Below are 19,658 nucleotides of genomic sequence, written 5' to 3' on the forward strand. Positions count from 1 at the left end.
TTCCTTGATATTCTGGGTTATATAGCTGTGTGGAAGGGTCTCAGGTCTGCCAGCATTCTATATGATCAACTTTTATTGGCAACTGACTATAGATTCGCAATGGAAAACAGATTCCTACAGAGGTATTATTTCAAGAAATCTCTAGGTCCTCCAACATGACTGGAGGAAGTTGATCATAGAACCACACTGGAGGACCTGAAGATTCCTAGAAAGAACAGTTTTAATCAATTCTGTGAATAACCAAGTCTGCAAAAGTCAAAATTGCAAATGTGGAAGGACAACTGTACTTTGCTTACACCACGAATGTCTATTTACAAATCAAGTAAACTATTTTCTCTTTACAGTTGGAATCTGGTTTCATTCTGTTTTGACAGTATTTAATTTTGTAAATGAACAAATGTTGCAACTTTTATGTAAAGCTTCTAGGAGGAGTCAAATACGGTATTAGATTTAAATGTTTTTCTTCTTAAAATGGCAATATGCTATAATTTCTGGATGATAGGGAAACTTACATGGGCTTTGCTTCTAAACATTGCCTGGTACTATAGTGTTCCTTATCTACCATCCACCAGCTTATTTTTTTTGATGCACACCAAATTTGCAATAACAAAACTGTCAGAAAGTGCAAGGAGTGCAGCACGATAACAAAAAGCCAGACAATAAGCAAGCATTTTATTCAGTGAACATGTGGTGAAGAACAATGAAAATAATCTTGGAGAATATGTTTTAATTTTAGCTATTTGATCATTTGAAAAGCTTCATCAAGGCAGTCAACCCAGCTGGCTAAAAAAGAGGGAAGACTACACACAGAGAGACAGATGCTGCTTCTGAGCTGGGCTTTCTGAAATAAATAACACAATACAATACAAAACAAAATGAAATAAAAATTACTCTGAAACAGTTCCAAACTTTGCACAACGGCGACTTAACAAGAGACCACTTATTGTGCCATTCTCTCCCTTTCCCTTTTTTTGTTTTGAGTTCTAGGATGCAAGTAGATGTTAATTTGTTTTGCATTTTAATAAACAGTACAATGGGTAGCTGCAAATTAATTCATACGATTTAGCACCCTTTGTCAGTTCTTATGTCAGGAAACAATGTTTAAGTAAGAGCAGTGATGCAGAGCTGAGCTAGCAAAGCATAACAGCAGCAGACTGATGCTTATTCATATTTTATTAGCATCTATATCATCCTTTAACTTCCTCACAACTCCATCAACTTAATTTGTAAACCTCATAGCCTATTCTCTTTCAGATTAACTCCTTTTATCATTTCACTTGGAAACATGTGGCATCTCTACGATTCCACATAGCACTGAAATCTTAAATTTTTTATGTTGCTTCTAACATGTGAAGGCTCCCCACACTTCACTTTGTTGATATGCTCTTTGCCCAATGAATGTTCATGAGAAGCTGGTGGTGGCTTAGCACACCTGTCAGGCTTCTGCACCTTGATCAAGAGGTGTGATTCACATCAGAGGCTAATGAGAGTTTTCCTTCCCCTTTTAAAGAGACATCTCCTTTGTCGTGGAAAAGCGACACCTGATATTTAGAAATGTGCATTCTCTATTCCACTAACTGTTCTTTGTATTACTTTACATGAACCACTAGCAAGAAATTTTCAGCTTGTAACTCCTCTTGACAACTTATATTCACTTTGTCTCAAAGCATGGGCAGTGCAACATAATCTGGGTATTTCTGAAATTGTTTTTCTCCACAAATAGAAAAAGTGAGAATATTGATGTCTACATAACAGTTTGGATTAAACTGTTTAATTCCTCCATTTTTGAAGAGGTGTTTGTGATGATTTGAAGTGCTAGTTTGTTTCATGTTTTATTTAGTGTATAGAAATGAAGGAATGCTATTTTCTTTCATTTCTATAGAGATCCAGCAGCATCTTTCAATATTCAATGCTAGTGGGATCTAGATTTTCTTCCTAACCTGCTGCAGATTTCCCAGAATTTTTCCCAGGTGGTTTGCTAGTCTTGTGGCCCAAGTTTTAAGGTGCAGGGAAGTTGACTTGAAGGAATCAGCAGCATCCCACAAAAATAAAGGTGCAGGGGAAAAGTTAGAAGTCGACCTGAAGGAATCAGCAGCATCCCACAAAAGTAAATTCTGAAGTGCTAGGCTGGACCTGTATTACATAGATCTAATTGAAATCAGTGGGAAAAGGTTCTAATAGCTAAATCCTACTCAGATTTAACCAAATGGATCTTTCTAGACCCTGTCTCTAACATTTACATGGGCAATAAAAAAACATCAGATGCTTTAATCTCTGAGGTATTTTCTGGCTCCTATTAATATTCCAATATGCATCCACCTACGTATTCACCGCCAAGACACTACACTTGGAAGACCATCATTCTCGAGCTACGAGGGATCACCTAAGAACAAGATGTTGCAGAATATAAATACAAAAGAATTAAGAGTCTGAGAATACATCAGATTAACAAGTATGTCGTAAAGCACTGTAAGTCATAGTGTTTTTCCACGGACTTGTGATGGTTTCTAACCCATCAGCTGCCAGTCCATAGTAAATGCCCAGGAAGGAACAAAACAGTTGTAGCTAATGAGCAAAAATATGGTATCAGTATATGGCACATTAGAAAAATAGAATTTTCTGTTCTCCACATAAAAAGCTTGAGAAGCACTGATCTGAAGAACAAGATGCTCTCTGTGTCCTTACTGTGGCTGAGGTGACACAAAGCCTAGTGGGGCATGATGACAGTATTGTTCTACAGCCTAGTTCCAGACAGTATGTCTTCTGTATTGCAAATAAAGATATGAGCAGATTTGACTGAAAATAAACTCATAGCAGGTGCAGTGGCTGATCTAATCTAATAGAAGGCAACCAAAAGCCAAGTAACTGGGTTTGTTCATATTATCTCTAATAATATTATTGGAGAAGAGGAGTTATAACATAAAATGGGGTACCATCAGTGACTCATCAGTTTTGATTGTTATAAATAAGACAGCTGATAGACTGCATGGAGACTAGGGAGCAAATTTTGGTGCCAAAATTAAGGATTTTGATCTAACTCATGGATAAGTCAAGGGTCATTCTGTGGAAAGGGGAAAGCACCCGTACTGCTTCAGGGAACTAGTTGCTCCTGGCCACCACCACTATTTCTCTGGCCAGGCATTGGGCAGGATCTTTAATTTCTTTACTCGGAGAACGGGACTGTTCATTTTTTGATAAATGTTAAAGTCCAGGTCTTATCAAAAAAGGCTTCTCTGAGTAGAGTGGCAAAAAGCAAGTGTGTATTCCATCCCAGGAAAACTAAAATAAAGCACCAACCCCCTTTATTCTGAAGAGTCACTATTATCATTTTCTCACCCAGATATTTGAAAAGTCCAGAAGTGTGACCCAATGACAAGAAAGGATTGGTGCTTCTTTTAGGTTCTCTCAGAAGATACTTGAGTTCTTGCCTTTTGCCACTCTTTTCAGACTAGGGGATGGTTTCTTTTTAATAAGAGTGAATATGACGTACTTAAATTTATCTGTGTATAGTTGACCCAGGGTCCATGTTTTAATTAAAATGTCTAGACTTATACATGGATATGGATGGTAGCAATATATACATATTGAATTACTGATTTGATGCACATTTGGGCAGGTGAAGATGAATATGCTTGTGTAGTGAAATTTATAGCTGCTTTGCTGACCTTTGAGCTCTGTTCTCCTTTGACTTTCAGCTCTATAAGAAAAAGTGCCTTTACTTCTCTTATTTATTATTATTATTCTAATTTTTCATTAGTTGTTTACAACAAATAAAGTCAGCAAAGATACAGCATCATGTAATCATTTTGCATTTGATAATTTAAACATTCTTTTCTTGAGCATCACACACACATATATAGGAATTAATTAAAGGCCTTAATGTTAATAATTAATAAAGTGAGCTAATGATAAAAGTGATAATAAAAGGACACCGAAATAAGTTTAAAACTTTCCTTATCTAAAATATACTTTATTTATAGTTCTAATACAATTCTTCTAATTACTTAAATATATTTAACTTTTTTCCCCTCCCTTTACCCCTTTTCATAGAATCATAGAATCATAGAATAGTAGAGTTGGAAGAGACCACATGGGCCATCCAGTCCAACCCCCTGCTAAGAAGCAGGAAATCGCATTCAAAGCACCCCCGACAGATGGCCATCCAGCCTCCTGGATCCCTTCTTTGTGCCACCTTCCCCTGGACCAACTAATCCTTTATTTCCAAAATTTCATTATTTCTGTTGCAGGTTTGTACCCCAGGCCTTCAGTAAATGCAAATTCCATTAAATTCCCTCATATTTTCCCAAAGTCTGTTTTTTTTTCCATATTTCCCTTATAACTTTGATGTCACAAATCAGTTTGTCATTAATTGCTATATTCCAAGCTATACTATTCCTCCAATTGGATTTTGCTTTTATCTTTCCATTTTTTTTAGTTACTAACAGTGTTGTTTCTAAATTGGAAATTAGTTAGTTCAGTTCTTGTGAGGATTTAATATTGTCATACAGTGATAATAATGCTGTTTCGGTGTGCTCTTTATCTCTATTTTTATTATCTTCTTATCTAATTTCCAGAATCGTTGTAAACATTTACAAGACCACCACATATGGGTATTTGAGCCTATTTCTTCACATCCTCTCCAGCATTGATTTGAATATTGGGTTGCTATTAATTTTCTGGGCTATATGGCCATGTTCAAGAAGCATTTTCTCCTGACATTTCAACCACATCTATGGCAAGCACCCTCAGAAGTGTGAGATCTGTTGGAAACTAGGCAAGTGGCTTTATATATCTGGAAAGTCTAGGTTGGGAGAAAGAACTCTTGTCTGTTTGAGGCAAGTGTGAATGTTGCAATTGATCATCTTGATTAGCATTTAATGGCCTTGCTGATTCAAAGCCTGACTGCTTCATGCCTGAGGGAATCCTGTGTTGGGAGGTGTTAGCTGGCCCTGATTGTTTCATGTCTGGAATTCCCCAGTTTTCTGAGAGTTGTTCTTTATTTATTATCCTGATTTTAGGGTTTTTTAAAATACTGGTAGCCAGATTTTGTTCATTTTCGTGGTTTCCTCCTTTCTGTTGAAATTGTCCACATGTTTGTGGATTTCAATGACTTCTCTCTGTAGTCTGACATGGTGGTTGTTAGATTGGCCCAGCATTTCTGTGTTCTCAAATAATATGCTGTGTCCAGGTTGGTTCATCAAGTGTTCTGCTATTACTGACTTCTCTGGTTTAGTTAGTCTGCAATGCCTTTCATGTTCCTTGATTCATGTTTGGGCGTTACGTTTGGTGGTCCCTCTGTAGACTTGTCCACAGCTGCATGGTATAAGATAGACTTCTGCAGAGGTGACAGTATCCCTCTTGTCCTTCGCTGAACGTAGCATTTGTTGGATTTCCTTAGTGGGTCTGTAGATAGTTTGTAGTTTCATCAGCTTCCCTATGTTGTCAGTGGTTCCCTTGATGTATGATAAGAATACTTTTCCTCTGGGCGGATCTTCGTCTTTACTCTTGTGACTTGTTCTTGGCCACTGACTGCAAATTTTGTATATTCTCTACCACCCTTATAATTCTTTTGTATATCAGTTGACCATTTTCCCAGTTGTAAGGACTTATACCATGCAATTTTACTTCATAATAATTGATCTTTCATTCTTTCTATACTTGTCATCTTTAAATCCCAATCTTTTATTTTCATTATTTATCTTCTTTTAAATTCACTTTTCTAGTTCTTTTAAAAAAAAGTTTTACAGGGAAATTTTCTATAGTCAATACCGGTATTAAAGGTAATATACCTTGCATCAACCTTATTTTAGATTGCCTCCAAATTTCTAAACATCTTTAAAGAAGGGATTCCTTAATTTGTTATAGTGTTATTGCTTCAAACTCTGGTTCAGTTTCTTGAACTGCTTTTAAATAAGTATTTGTAAGTGGTTGGCACAGCTATTGGCCTTTTTTTGTTTACTTTACCAATATTCGTTTGTATTTATTTAAGAATATAATAAACTCCAAAACAGTGCTCCACTTATTATGGAGTGAATTTTGCATGTTGGGGTAGGATGGAGTGTTGAGCGTGATGTTGGCTTCATGCTGGTGCTGTTGTCTGCTTACCATAAGTCTGCATGGTTTTTGTAGGCTTTGGGAATGAACAAAAAATGCCAGCTATTGAATTTGAATTAATTAGCCAATGGGCAAGGGCAAGCAAACTTGGCTGAAGGTCTGGTGCAAGGTTATTTAAGGCTTCTCCCTAGACCTCAGGCTTTGAAGTTTAATTCCTACTCATTCTCTTCCAATTTGTCAGTTAAAACTTATCACTATGGATCCTATGGCCACCTTGGATTCTGCAGTGAGAGAAAGATGGAATATAAATCAAATAAATAATTGTCAAAACTTTTGTGGGGGGGGAGGAGTTTGGCATGGGACAGAACAATAGTAATTCGGATTGGCATGACTATCAAGAATGGAAAGAAAGGTACTTCAAGGATGTGAGCAACAAGAGTCATGTCCAGCTCAGATGTGTATGTTTATCTTACCACAAATCAGGGGGACCAATGCGTCACAAATGGGGCTAGGTTATAAAGCTCATTGGCCAGCACTTAGATTAGTTGATGTCTTGATCTTTTTTTTAAAATAAATTTTTATTAACGAAAAAAAAATATATTGATGTCTTGATCTGATTCTATGTGAGTGCTAAACTTATATGCCTCTGTAACTAATTTTATATCAGCAAATTTCTGTGCAGTATCTTTTGGAGCAGAGCAGTGTTTATGCTCAAACCAGCAAAAATTTGTCCTGTGAACTGAATAAAGTGTTGTTTGTAGGCTTTGGCTGATCATTCCTCACTCAACCCCGGTGAGAGAAAAGCCATGAGTTATCCTCTTTAGTGTTTCCCCGTTTAATTTAAATATACTTTACTATATCCTTCCCCAATCTGTTGTCTGTAAGTTGTTTTGAAATGAAATTTCCTTAAGCTCCAGCGAACATAGCTAATGGTGAGGGAACACAGAGGTGGAGTCTAAGAGATAGTGATCACAAGGTTGAAGAAATTGTGGTTTAGAGAAACCCCTTCTGACTGGTATTGCTACATAGCTAGAGAAACACAGTACATGAAGACAAAGGCAAGGAAGAAAAGCATTTATGTTGAAATGAGCCACTTGTATAAGCCAGGTCTTCTAACATGAGAGGCATTTGTGTATGTCTTTGTTTAACTGTCTTACATAATTATTGCATGTTTGGGTAGTAATGTTACTAATGATGACTGTTCGAAAATAAAGAAGAAAGATCATGTAAGGCCTTATTTGCAGTTCATCCTTTTTTCTAATATCAATGTTACTCTCTTTAAAATTTTAAATCTATACACATAATAAAAGTGAAAATGTGTATGTGGTAGGGGTGTCCGCTTACACAGACAACCTCCGGCCTTCACAAACAGCTTTAACCACAGTGCTGGGGAGCCACCAAAGCCCTCCCTCCAAAGGGCATTGCAGGTTACAGTTAGCCCCACATCCCAGTGTTCCTTTTTCTCTCGATTGGTGTAGAATTTGCATGACCCCACCAACTGCCTCTCCCTTAACCCTTTCCTATTCTTTTCTATGGCACACAGCAACTGAACATACTAGAGAGAGAGGTTTGGGGAAAATTCACGATGATTTATAGGAATTCTAGGAAATGGGATATATAGTTCACCTCTAAGAGCATTTTGAACCCCACCAACAATGGACCTGGAACTAACTTGGCACACAGACCCAACATGACTAACTTTGCATACTGGCAGAGTTTGGGAATGATTGACCTTGACATCCAGGAGTTATAGTTCACCCGTATTCAGAGAACACTGAACTCATCTGATGATGGATCTGGACCAAAGTTGGCACATAAATTTAACATGGTCACCTGGGAATACTGTCAGACTTTGGGAGTGATAGATATTTAACTCATTCACCTGTATTCCGTGAACCTTCTGAACCCTGTCAATGACAGATCTGGACCAAACTTGGCACACAGACCCAGTGCTGCCAACTTTGCATACTGGTGGACTTTACGATGATTGACCTTGACATCAGAGAGTTATAGTTCACCCGTATTCAGAGAACACTGAACCCAGCAAGTGACGAATCTGGACCAAACTTGGTGCACAGACCCAGCATGGACAACTGGGAATACTGGCGGAGTTTGGGGAGATGTTTGGGAATTGCTGTTCACCCACATCCTTATGCATTTTCTAATGAGAGCATTCATAAAAAAACAACAGGAAAGACTGAGTTTTTTCTAAGAAATAGTGAAGCATATGACCAAACCGATATTACCTAACATACAAAAATAAACAATGCCCTTTTCAAATAACCCAGGCACAGCCGGGTACCTAAGCTAGTATTATAATGAAAATGAGGAATCTTATTTTATAGAAACGATGTGTATGCCTTGCATATTTATTTCTGATTTGCTTATTGGGATTATTTATTGTCCCCTTCCAAAGCTAAAAGACACTGTGTGTCACTTAACATAATATATCAAGAAAAAAGCATAAAATATTTAGGGGTTTTTCTTCTGTTGGAACTTGCTCTCAATCAACATCACTTTGAGGTTTTCTTTGCACAAGAGTTTTGTGTTCTCTTTCCTGCCCTTCCTCCTCTCTCTTATCTTTTATATAGATAAGTCACATAGATTTATTTAACAGTATTAATGTCTTTGATAGTTTGTTTGACACAGTAGTGCAGATGTTTTTTAGTAGATTCACACTCATTAATTTGGTATGTCCATCAATTTGGTAGTGGTTGTTTCTGGAATTGTTAATGACTTTATTTTGCAGTATTCCCTGGATTTAGTAGTTCAAAGGAGTTGGATTTGAGAAATGAACAGAGAAACTGTTCCCCTTTAGATGTGATAAGAAGCATATCATAACATTTGAGAATACAAAACCTCTGTGAATAATGTTATCCTGGCATTATTATTCTATCCTGATTTTGTCTATGCATCCTGTCATGGTTCAATCTTTAGCTGACAAAACAAAGTTTCAGGAATAAATAACCTGATGCAAATCTCAGACATACACTTCATATCTTGCAGTTGTTAGCATCAACAAGCTTGTGTATATGGCCTGTCAAAATTCTTCACCTTATGGGCAGAAAATTGTGTGTGCACAGTGGGTTAAATCGCTAAGCTGCAGAACTTGCTGACTGGAATGTCAGCAGTTCAAATCCCCGGGATGGGGTGAGCGCCCATCGTTAGCCCCAGCTTCTGCCAACCTAGCTGTTCAAAAATATGCAAATGTGAGTAGATCAATAGGTATCACTTCCGTGGGAAGGTAATGGTGTTCCATGCAGTCATGCCAGCCACATGACCTAGGAGGTGTCTACAGACAATGCCGGCTCTTTGGCTTAGAAACGGAGATGAGCATCAACCCTCCAGAGTCGGACTCGACTAGACTTAATGTCAAGGGGAAACCTTTACCTTTACCTTAAGCAACATTTTACCAAATATGTCCAAACGTTGACTGCAAAGCTACTGAATAGAAACAATGGTGATCACAATAGTTTCTCAAAGGAACCTAGATTTGTTCATTAAAGGTCATAGTGCTCTGAGTTGGAGCTGATCGTGGACAGAGGCCTAATTCATTATGCTTTGCACCTAATGTATTTGACATTGGGGGCGAATTACTTTTTAGCACTCCTGTCACTCAATGTCTCCTAGAAAACTTCAGGTAATATTTTGAAAACAAGAATATTGAGCATCAGAGACCTGTCATTCATTGTATGTCAGGCCACTCCCACCAGTTTTCTTTTCTCTATTATTAACAACTAGCTTCTCTAGGTTTTCCAAGTTAGAACATTAGAACATTAAACTAAAACGCACAAACCAAATCATAGTTAACTCCTGGAGCAAACTTTGGCCCAGTTACTTTTTTAAAAAATCAATCACCTGGGAAGGCAGATTTTACATTTCTTTCACCATCTATAGCACTATAGATAGGCTGATTATGTATACTCCAAAGAAGTCCCATATGTCTGGGTGTAAACAATATGGAATTTCCTGACCAGGATGGCAATGAGCACAGAAGCTGGGGAATGCTGAGATTCATTGATCAGGGTGCAGTTTATTTCTATGCAGATATGGTTAGGAAACAACATTAGGCTTTATGCACACTTTCTTGGGAGTAAGCCTCATTGAACAAAATGAGTACCCTGCTTTGTGGGACGTAGTGAAGCTTACTTTCAAGTTGTCAGACATACTTACAGATTTGTTAACATTGTTTTCCTTAATGGTCTTGCCCCATTTTAAATCATATTAGAATATTTGCTAATTTTTCCAAAAAAGGATGAGCAAGTATGGGAGAACATTGCATCATTTGTATCAGAGAGTTGCATGCAAGTATTTCAGCATGCTGCAGTATTATTCCACATTTGTGTGCATATTTGTACATTTTCCTTTCCAAGTCTTTCCCAGCATCCCGTATTAAATCAAATTTGATGTTCTTATTAAGATAGTTTCACCTTGACGCTTTTAAATACATTGATGTTGAGTGCCATTAGAGGTCATCCTACTGCTGTACCTCTTTAGTGTAATACAATTTCATCACTAAAAATGTTCTTCCATCTGTCCAGAAAATGAACACTGGTTTTCTTCTGCACATTCCCTGCTGTGTGAGCTGCAATTAGAGAAATCAGATTGCAAAATTTGTGGATAACTATGGCCAGGAGGCACACAAAATAATTGGTGGTGATAGGGAAGACATTTAGTAAGCATAGTAATTAAGGGTGGAAATTATCTATCCAATGGAGTATGGAATGTTCCAATACCTGTTGTGATTTTCAACATTCGGTATTATGACAATTTTTCTCTCATTTCTTTTTTCTTTCGGAAAATGCCCACACTTAATAATTGTCTCATTTGTTTGTGCAGTCCTCCCTATCACACTTTAAATTGTTATGATGCAAATAATACCATTAGTCTAATATGACTGTCACTCCTGTATTTGTATGTTTTCTGACCTCTCTTTCTGCCTTTATTTCTCACCATTGGACAGACTAGGCGGTGGTGAAAGGAATTAGAAACAAACCAATGACATCAAGTCAATCCCTAACCAAGTCCTGCCTTAATTGCTTTCCATCCAAGTTTGTATTTCTACACTTACATGGAGAAAGAGCAAGTCTCTGAAAGCATGGTTCCTTATTGTACTATTGTTTGCGTTTCCAGTGTCTGTCTTCAAAACTTAATTCAAATTAATCTTCATGTGTGAGTCTCATAGGATCACCCTGAAGAAGTCACATTATCTCTAGCTAACCATAACTTCATAGTTTGAGACTAAACTGCCACTCCAAGATCCTTATATAGAAAAGACAAGGAACATAAAATATTTTTGTGAAAGGTTCATCTTGTTGGTTTACTTAATTCCTTGCACCATGAAGAGGCATACAGTAGTTTGAATTCTGGTATTGCTGTTCTTAAATGTAAACTGATGATGACATCCCATTATGTTAGTTCCAGTTGGCCATCTAGACTCTGTTTAAAAACATTATGTCACATCACCTCTTAACCTTCACTTCTTCAGGCTAAGTTCCCTAAGCCACATATTTTAGGACATACTGTAGTTAGTTTCTAGACCTTTTACCTTCTCCGGACATACAGTTTCAATATCCTTCTTGAACTGTAGTGTGTAAAACTGGACACAGTATTCCAGGTAGGGTCTGACCAAAGCAGAATAGAGTGGTACTATTACTTCCCCTGATCTAGACACCATACTATTATGATGCAGCTTAGAATCACTTCTTTGTTTCCACATTACCCTGTTGACTCATGTTCAGCTTTGTGATCTAAAGCCCCTTCCACACTGCCCCTATATCCCAGGATCTGATCTCAAATTATCTACTTATCCCAGATTATCTGGCAGTGGAGACTTATATAATCCAGTTTAAAGCAGATAATCCGGGATATAGGGCAGTGTAGAAGGAGCCCAAGACTCCTAGATCTCTTTCACATTTACTGTTGTCAAGCCAGGTATCTGTGCATTTCATTTTTTCTTTCTTACAATTCTTCCTGTTGAAATTCAGTTTGTAGTTTTAGCCTGGCTCTCTTATCTGGTAAAGTAATTTTGAATTCTGATCCTGTCCTCTGGTGTGTTAGCTAGCCTTCCCAATTTGGTGCCATCTGAAAATTTGATAAGCGTGTCCTCTATTCTATCATCCAAGTAAAGTATAAAGATGTTAAATAGAACTGAGCTCAGAGCAGAACCTTTTAGCTTCTCACAGGTCATTCCTCTCCAGAATGAAAGAGGGCCATTGGTGATGGTGAGCACCCATTGGGTTGAGTCAGTCAACCAATTACAAATCTACCTAACTGTAGCATTGTCTAGTCCACATTTTACTAGTTTGTTTTCAAAAAAATCATGAAAAATCTTGACAAAGGCCTAACAAGTTTGTAACTCTGTTTGTATTACTTGTAATTAATTTGACATTACTTGTTTTGAGAAACCTACATTGAAGTTCAGTGTTAACAGCATTCCTTTTTAAGTGCTTATAGACTGTCTCTTTAATGATCTGCCTTTAGAACCTCTCCTGGTATTGATATCAAACTGACTATGTGTTGCACCCCATGCCTGGAAACCACTATGACCACAGCACCACACAAGAGTCCAGAGTATTGTATAGGCACATTAAAATATATGAAAAATCAGGAATAAGGAAAGAAGATTTATAATCCAAGAAAGGGTTAGCAAAAGTGATAACCATGCAAATGTTATCAAATGGCTTATGTAAATCTCAAGGTAATGTAGTTCATGAATAGCCAGAAAGTCATAAGTACAGCATAAGTACACCAGCTAATGTATACTTAATAAAGCTTGAGCAAGAATACAAAACAAGAACATAGAAAGCTTCTAGGATACTTGAATCCAAAACCAAAGCTTGACTTGAAACAAGAACCAGAGAACTCAGGCCTAGCTTCTCACTTTAACGCTATGTTGCCTGAACTAACTCTTAGGTAGACAACTTGCCAAATAATGGACACTCATGACCGGAGCTGCCTATTTTCTGCTCTAATCTATAAATGAAGGCTCCATAGCTCCAGGTGTTTTTCCTTGGGTGCCTTCCGTATCACTTAGCTCTTTGCCCGACTCCTTATCTAATGTTGCAGTTTCTGGCTCCTCTGACTGACCTTGGAGCTTTGTATTTTCTGAGTCAGGTTTTTCCCAGAGAGAACCATCATTTCTCTGACTTGAATTTTCATCACATTGTGCCCCAGGAAATCTCAGAGGAAATCCCACAATTCTCTCTAAACCATCTGTGAACCCATCAGCCTCAGGTTAAGGCTGTACTAAAACACTGAGTGGTATTTGTTTGCCCCCCCCCCCCCCAACATTTGAAGATAAGAGCAACATTTGTCCTCCACCAGGATTTATTCATGCATTGACTCACCATCAATTAATTAAATATAATATAATTAAATTAATTATATTCTTATTTACAGTTAGACCTTAGGTGTCTTATGAAGGGATTTCTAGAGGAATAATTGATGCAGCAATAGCAACAGGGAGATTTGAGAACCCCGCAGACTTAACAAATTTATCATGACCAGTATACACTCAAGTATAAGTCAAGGGCAAATTTTGGTGCCCAAATTATGGATCTGGATACATTGGGGGTCATTCCTCAGAGAGAGGAAAGCACCAATACTAGATCAAGAAACTATCTGTCCCATTCCGCAACCACAATTTTCCCACTGAGACATTAAAAAAGGCCAGAAGTGGTGCCATGGCAGAGAGTTGAGGTGCTTAGTGCTTTTAGGCTCTTCCTGGACGGACTAAGCTCTTGCTTTTTGCTATTCTCCTCAGAGAAGGGGAATGCTCTCTTTTAAAAATAAGAATTAAATTAAAATACTCACATTGGCCCATGGATAAGTTGAGCCAGGTTTTTTGGGGTTGATTTTCTGGAATAGTTGGTAGGGATACATATGTGCATGGGGCAGGAAGGTGGAGGAGTGACATCAGAAGGAAATTAAATAGAAAAATTAGACTGGGACATTTGCCCAAGAGAAAATAGTTGCAAGGACCATTAACAAAACTGTGGTGACAACAATATAAATGTCCCTGGCATTGATGAACTATTTGATATATGTGCTAGGATAAATAACTATAATCTTGATTCATACCATAGGAAATGTATTTGAATGCTGTGAAAAATAGTAAGTTTCACATTGTAGCTTCCCCTTGAAGTTCCTTTGTTTGACCGTGGTTGCTTCAAAAACCAGCAGTAAGGTGCTCTAAGCCTTTTGCAGAATGCAAAAAAGCATTGCTGGCAGATGGTACAGTGGCCCCAAGCCCAAAGTAGTTAATCACTAGAAACAGGCCACATAATAGAGACATGAATACAGGAACCAGACATTACAATAAACTCAGATGCCAACTTGGTCCTCACATCTAGTGAGGCATTATTATTGCAAGACCTAGTAATACCAGCCACAACATAACAAAACATCTGCTCATCTTTCCATGTGATATATGCTATCATCTGACAGCAGTGCCTTCCACGTTCTACATAGGACAAACAGGGCAGTCGCTATGCAAATAATAAATGGAGACAAATCAGACAACAGAAACCAGTAGGAGAACATTACTTAGTTTATACTGATGACCTTGAATTAGTAATGTTTCATTTTTATTTACCAAGGTATCTTTTGTTGACATGGACTTACAAGATTGAATATTTAGAAACCTGAAGTGCAACAAATATTTATTTAAGGTTACTTATAAGGATATTCCCATTCAGAAAGAAGGGAGGAGTAGGTAATTGCATACACTCCTATTACAATATTTTGTTGTTTATTTGTTCAGTTGCTTCCGACTCTTCGTGACCTCATGGACCACCATACATGGAGCATGATTACATACAAATTTAAATTAATAACAACAGTATTGAGTCTCCCTTATCAGGAAATCCCAAATACTCTAAAACTTGATTTTTTCTGCCCCAACCGCCCACTTCTGCCTTTAGGGAAGAGGGGCTATTCACATGTCCAGTGCCTGCTGGGTTTTTCCTCAAGGGGCTTTGAGATTTAAGTGAAGAATTGGGAGTAAGGGAGGAAGTCACTTATACAAGGCTCCTAGAAAATAAGTGATCCCATTCTTTCATATCTGATCGCAAGGGAATCAGGACTTTCCCTCCCTTTCCCTTGTTGCAGTCCTGTGGCAAAAGAACCTTTTCTTCAAGGATTTTGCAGATCTCTTGTGAGGACATCATGGCCCCTTAGGGGCCCACAGACCACAGATTAAGAACTACTGCCTTGCATTAACCATTTTTTGAAAGTGGAAACTTTTCAGAACTGATACAGGCAATTTATCTGTGTTTGTGTGTTGCTGTTGTGTAAGACTTTGAGATTTATAAAGACTTTGAAAGGATTTTGGGTTTAGTTTGGATCTATACCTTTCAAGAAACAGCACTCAAAGTGCCCGGGAGTTCTAAAAATGCATTAAAACGAATAGCCCTGCAGAATGGAACCACCTGTGTGCAGTGGGTTAAACCGCTGAGCTCCTGAACTTGCTGTCTGAAAGATCGGTGGTTCAAATCCGGGGAGTGGAGTGAGTTCCCACTGTTAGCCCCAGCTTCTGCCAACCTAGCACTTTGTAAACATACAAATATGAGTAGACCAATAGGTACCGCTCTTATGGGAAGGTAATGGTGCTCCATGAAGCCACACGCCCTTAGAGGTGTCAATGGACAATGCCGGCTCTTCCGCTTAGAGTTTAGCAGCAACCTCCAGAATCGGACACAACTAGACTTAATGTCAGGGGAAAATCTTTACCTTTAGTTCACCACAGAATCATAAAAAACATAAATAAAAGTACATTAATAAGAAATTAGAATAGAACCTACCCAAGGTAAAAGCCACTCCACAATAACTTATACATAGAACAAAAGTATGTCTACTTAGAAACATCCTTGTTTTCCAGTAGGAGGAATGTGATGGGGAGGCCAACCGAACCTCCCATGGTTGGGACTTCTACAGCTAAGGAGGCCTCACTGAGAAGGTCCCTAGTGCTTTTAACAACCAAGAAACCTAAACAGTTCAAATAAATATGACAACATATTAGTCTACAAGGAGGTGGGAGAAAATGTCTGCATATCATAGAGAAAAGTTTATTTCTTTAGCTTTTACTTTGAAATAAGACAGTACAGGTAATGTCATAGGTTCGCTTCACAGATTTACCATCAAAAACAGATTTAAAAGCAGCAATTGAGTATAATGCTAAGAAGATACTTGTTGTTTTTTTTAAACACGCTCTTCATTTGAAACATTCCTTTGTATTCTTGTATCAGGTTTAGGTTGATTGACAGCCTGCTTGCTTATTCATTTTTTTTACAGCAGGTGCATTGCATTATATTACATAGTGGTTATTTAAAAATTAATTTTACTTACTTTTTATACTTCGATAGAAATGCAAGTATATCATTCATCCGTATATAAATTTCTTGGGTGTTCCTTCTCTATTTAAAGAAATAATTTTGTTTTATGTCCTCATTCAGAAGCTGCATTCTATATTCTTGTTGTATGGTTCTTGGAGGTTAAGATAAACTGTCGCAGGGTGCAGAGTAGCAGCTAGCTTCTGCTATTGTTATTTAAATTGTTCCTTTTATTAATAGTTTTGAATATTTATTAGTTTTTGTGATATCTTTTCATTATTCAGGAAGGGATAACCATATATCTCTATAGAAAAAGGATAGAATATATATATATATATTTAGAGCTTACTTTCTTTTTTAAAGATTGTATTCCACAGGGTTTTGCACAGAATCTGTTTCAAAGGCCTGAGTGCCTTCAGTACATGTTTACTCTTGCTGATGGCTCATAAAAACAAGGTATATTGAATCTTTCACAAGATCAGGATCCAAAGTTTGAATTTCTCCCATATGGGAATGTAATTAAAGAGGTAAATGTTGTGTGTTGGTGTCAACACTGGCAAAGATGGAAAGATTGGAAAAGGGATGTGTGTGTGTGTGAATTCTGTTCGGACCATTTTAAGAATGGCTTTTGATTGAAAGCGTAGCCCTTGGTACGTTTTCTTGTTTGTGTGCATATTTATCCCTACTTACTTTTTGGTAATATCTTTATTAAACCACACCTTTTTATATAATACAGTAGAGTCTCGCTTATCCAACATAAATGGGCTGGCAGAACGTTGGATAAGCGAAAATATTGGATAATAAGGAGGGATTAAGCAAAAGCCTATTAAACATCAAATTACGTTATGATTTTACAAATTCAGACCAAAACATTATGTTTTACAACAAATTGACAGAAAAAACTGTTCAATACATGGTAACATTATGTAGCAATTACTGTATTTACGAATTAGAGCATCAAAACATCACAATGTATTGAAAACATTGGCTACAAAAACACTGACTGCTAAAAAGCAGATTGCGTTGGATAATACAGAATGTTGGATGAGCAAAGGTTGGATAAGCGAGACTCTACTGTGTAAAACAATAAAACAACATATAAGGAGAAATGAGAAACAACAAAAATACAAAACATAACTAAACTAAAATAATACTACAAATACAGTGAATATAGTTATACTACACTGCAAAGCTCAATTAACAAATTACATAAAAAAATAAAAAGAAATGGAAATGGAAAGGGGGAAAAGACAATGACTTCAGTTCTTCAGCTAATGGTTCTAATTATCCAATTATCTCACTTCCTCTAATTATAAACCTTAAATAAACTTTTACATATCAGACTGGCTGATGGAATTATATTATGGTGTTGTAGAGATGGATAAACTAACAATTTTAATTAGAAGTCATTAAGAAGTTTTAATAAAGATTGGCATATAGTAATTGTTTTCTTCAGGGAAAATTGCAGGGAGATATCAGTATTAGACTTTGAAGAATAGTAGGAGGAAATGATACATTTATCCCTACTTATAATGCAAGGCATTTACCTAAATAATATATGTGGCCAAATTTATGTGTCGAAATAAATTGCCCAAATAGATTAGTCAGATATACAGTATATTGGCAACTGAAGGTAGAGAAGTAGGGAGAGAAACCAGGCACAGTACAGAGTACATTTCTTAGGGAGATAAGGGGAATTTGCATTTTAAAATACCTACATTATATGCAGCTATAGGCTTTGCTGCCTTACATATCCTCCTCAGGTTTATGCATAATATTTACCTTTGTTGGTAAAGTGATGAACAGTGATTTAGGTAATCTGGAAAGCCAAAGGAAGTGCCTCAAATCAACAGTTAAAAATTCAGCAGCTCTATAGAACTGTGTGAAGCTTATTTATTTACCATAGACAATGTGGATGTTTACAAATTTTAACGTTTGCATAACATTATTTAAAATTATTGATCAAATCTCTCTTTGATTTCAGCTGAGCTACCGGGATCATCAGCAATCAGGCTTTCTTCTTTGCGCGATCTTCCAGCTCAGCTGCAAGAATTGTACCAGCAGGGCTTCATCTTGGCTGCTGTCCATCCCTTTGTGCAGCCAACTAATGAGAATGAAAAGACTCCCCAGGAACAAATCTTCAGGGCTGTACTGATCAAGAAAACAGAAAGGTAAAGCTCTTCTAGTGAACTGGGAATAAAAATAGACAATGAGCTTTCCTGCTGAGATTTGACCTAGATCAGGAAATTATAGCAATGTCATGTTAATATTTGCTGTGCAAGGCTTGGTTATTTTTACACGCTTAGGAAGTTTTCTGTGTTTATAATCCATCTTCAGCTTTGCAGCAAAGCCTTGAATATAACAAGTTTAAATGTGTTCCATATTTTGGAACACAATCACAAGGAAACATCCAACCCTGAGCAGGTATTTGGGGACAGATTATATTAAATTATAATTCATTAGAATAAAATCAACAAATCAACAAATAAATTGTGGAAATTTTATTTTGTTGTAGGCAGTGAGAAGAATTTGTTTTTAAATTGTTATCTCCCCACTGCTTTCAACGTCAGTCCATATCAAAAAGTAGAAAATGTATACTTGTATTACACAATGCCATAAACTCTTAATTTTTCAGATATTTAAAAATCTTTTTGTCAAACATGTGTGGTGTTTTGTTTTGCAAGTTTTCCTTTGATTCCCCTAGGTAAGTGGTTCAATGGTGTTCAAAGGGGATGAAAAGTTTGTTAGTTTTTTTATTTTGAAATACTCAAATTGCTATTGGGAAAATATGAACGAAATGGTAAAATCTTAGTCCTTCTGATGCTGATGAGTAGAAGACATGTTTAACATATACATGTGATTGGCAAATACCATAATTCTAACTGGTATTTGTAGTGTGTTTCTGGCCACTTCTCCCTTGAATGTCTTAGCCATGACCAGAATATTCTGACAAGGGTTACACGATGAATTTACACTGACTGAAAAAAATTCCAGAGCGACAAGAATATTTTGCCACCTCTGAATGACTTCTTTACCAGAGTGTGAAGATTGCTTTCTGATTCTCCTGGAACTACACATTGGGTTTTCCCCCCTCTATTGGGCTATGGAGACTTTGAGGGGAGAGATTTTTGCTTCTTGAATTTATTTGGTGATCACTCTCTTTGTTCTTTTGCAAATGTCAGGAGTTTCAGGAGAAGCTGGAGCATTTCTTCTGTTTAAAATCCATTGTTATAGATGGCTGGTATAAGAGAAGTGTTCGACCATGTTTTCCCC

At 37.1% G+C, this 19,658-nt stretch overlaps 1 protein-coding gene across 2 annotated transcripts in view; it reads left to right on the forward strand.

Moving 5' to 3' along the window:
* Positions 1 to 19,658, forward strand: part of rftn1 (raftlin, lipid raft linker 1) — a 154,917-nt gene that overhangs the window by 29,784 nt on the left and 105,475 nt on the right. For both annotated transcript variants that reach the window (XM_062957592.1, XM_003222168.4), the window contains exon 3: positions 18,370 to 18,556. In XM_062957592.1, the coding sequence (XP_062813662.1) occupies positions 18,370 to 18,556 (187 nt within the window). The remainder of the gene's footprint in view (positions 1 to 18,369; positions 18,557 to 19,658) is intronic.

This window comes from Anolis carolinensis, chromosome 6 (genome assembly GCF_035594765.1).
Source record: "Anolis carolinensis isolate JA03-04 chromosome 6, rAnoCar3.1.pri, whole genome shotgun sequence".
In the NCBI taxonomy this organism is placed as follows: domain Eukaryota; kingdom Metazoa; phylum Chordata; class Lepidosauria; order Squamata; family Dactyloidae; genus Anolis; species Anolis carolinensis.